The sequence below is a fragment of the Pistacia vera genome, unplaced genomic scaffold (genome assembly GCF_008641045.1).
Source record: "Pistacia vera cultivar Batoury unplaced genomic scaffold, PisVer_v2 Contig426, whole genome shotgun sequence".
Taxonomy (NCBI): Eukaryota; Viridiplantae; Streptophyta; class Magnoliopsida; order Sapindales; family Anacardiaceae; genus Pistacia; species Pistacia vera.
Window position 1 is genome coordinate 658,063 of NW_022196253.1, and position 2,574 is coordinate 660,636.

The following is a 2,574-nucleotide window of genomic DNA, read 5'->3' on the forward strand; positions in this document are numbered from 1 at the left end:
ACAATTTAGGGCATTTTACTCTTTCAGGTAAAAAAATTGGGTGGATTTATCACTTTTGGAATACCTTGGGCGTACTTTGTTCTTAAGTCAAACTTTATGGATGAACAGTAATCTCTATTTTGGTAATGATATGATGAGGTGAAAATCAGGCGGTTGGGGCAGAGAACCCGATGTGGAGATCATACCAAAGGCATGAGGGTGCCCGCTTTTAAGCAGTTAAACTTAACTTTTAAATAGTAACTTGTTTACTTTGTTCATAGAAGGAGCTTATCCAACAATAACAACAACAGACGCAAATCCAAACGTAAAGGTAGAGCGCAAACGAAACATAACATACCATAACAGAAACCATTTAACCAAAAAACCTCCATTTTCGAGCAAAAAGCTGCTAGCTTCAGTTTTTTGTCTCTGGTCTCAACAATGGCATCATCAAGAAAAATCTTTCACTCTAAGCCAAGCTACAGCTTTCCTATTGATCCTTCCACCATTGATAACCCTCATCTCGTTTTCGAATTCGAGGAAGCTGATTTGTGGAAATTACCATCAAACGATCATCACCCTCATCATCAGTCATCGAATAGCGCCGGCGCGTTGGAGCTGTCGAGATCGGCAAAAGGAATACCCAGTTCTCGTTCGTCGAAGAAGCTTTTGGCGAATATGCACGTGTCGTCTACTTCATTGCCGATGAACATACCGGACTGGTCGAAGATTCTTAAAGAGGAGTACAGACATGGGAAGAGTGATGAAGGAGGAGACGGTCATAACGGCAACGGCATCAGCCAAAACGACGACGAAGCAGAATACTACAGCTGGGTTCCTCCGCATGAGCTTTTAGCGATGAGGAGAGGGGCTTCGTTTTCGGTTCATGAAGGAATAGGGAGGACTTTGAAAGGAAGAGACTTGCGTCGGGTCAGAAATGCAATATTGAAGAAAGTTGGGTTCGAGGATGAAAATATTGAAGTTAATTATTAGAGCTTTTTATGGGAAAAATTTTGATCCTCTAGCTCTTCCTTTTTTAATTATGGGGTTCTTCATCTAATTAATTTATCTTTCTAATCCTCTAATTTGTGATGTTTTCAGTATCGAATCAGAGGATGATTTTCTGATGTAATTACCATTAAAATTAACTATATATGAGACTAGAAAAATCTGAATGTTAATATTCCAATAACCACATTAATTTTTTTTTTTTTTTTTTTTTGGCCCTTTTTGAGTTTATGGGTTAATCATATTGAGTATGGAAATTAACTGGGAAAATAAGGCAAAGGCAGGTGGTTGGCAAGAAAGGTACAGACAAGCTAGAAAAAACAACCCATTAAGTAAACTTTATTGTTGTTCTAGAATGACAAATATTCAGACCTTTTTTGGGTCTTTCTTGTGTGTTTTCTGTGACAAAAGTAAATATCAATGTTTCATGCTAAGAGCTGATTGATTAATGTTGTCAACAATAGTATTAAATTAATTTAATAATAAATATAAAAATAATATCATATATTGTAAACCACGTTCGGTAGCTGCACTATTAACTACATTCATATCATCTTCAAAATCTATAAATTCTACTTTATATTTATCTAAATGGGGTATCTTAAAAAGATATGTTCCTTAATATATTTTATTTTTTCAAGATTCTTAGCCATGATCAAAATCTTTTTTAAAACATTGACTTGATATATATTCTTTATTTTTCTTAATACATGTTTGATTAGTTTGAATTCGATACAAATAATGTAAAATAATGGGATAGAGTACTCGTTTTTTAGGCTACCAAACATTTTTTTTTTTTTTTTTTTTTTGTAATCGTGTTCAAACAAGTTTGTGCTACTTTAATTAATCTTCAGAGTTCATTGAATGCCTTAAAACTTAAAAGACCAAATAAATCACAAAATGGTAAATGATCTCAAAGTTTGAACCTAAGAACTTAATGAAGGGACAAACCTCCTTGACCGCCAGGTTAGGTCATTAGAGTGCTAATGTTTGGTTACAGTCTAAGTCAATTAATCAACTAAATTAAATAAAATTAAAGCAACAAAACAGTGTAACGAGTCAGTTCATCCATCATTAATCCTACCTAATTACACATCTAATTAATTAATGATTTTTATTTAAAATTATATTAACTTTTGGCATAAATGATGAAACAAGGGGCGCTGCGCTGTTTGATTTCTTCTTAAAGAGTATTGGTTAAACGTAAAATTATGATGCTAATTAGAGATAAATAGTTATAACAAAGAGCAGCACAGTGGTTTTGATGGGATTAAGTTAAGTTGTTTTCAAGAAAAAGCAAACTTATAGAGCAATGTTCTACCTAACACTATCTAAAAGCTTAGCTACGATAAGAAATTAATCAGCCCACCTGTTTGTTTGGTATTATTTTTCTAAATTATTGATTTTATTTTCTTACTTGTTTTATAAGTTATCATTTTTCCTTTTCTTTTCTTAAAAAATGTTGTCAAAGTTTTTACAGCAAAAATTTCTAAGTTTCAAGAGTCTTTTATTTCATAATGTATTCTGTTAGAGATGATGGTTACCTCTGACAATTTGACCCTAAATAAGTTTAGTCAATAGAGGATA

General features: G+C 32.9%; 1 protein-coding gene across 1 annotated transcript; it reads left to right on the forward strand.

The window, feature by feature from the left end:
* The first annotated feature begins 216 nt into the window (after positions 1-216).
* LOC116143162 lies at positions 217-1,164 on the forward strand. Its single transcript, XM_031428586.1, has one exon. It carries the CDS (start codon positions 421-423, stop codon positions 970-972), a length of 552 nt encoding a protein of 183 aa, XP_031284446.1. The 5' UTR covers positions 217-420; the 3' UTR covers positions 973-1,164.
* The last annotated feature ends 1,410 nt before the right edge of the window (positions 1,165-2,574 follow it).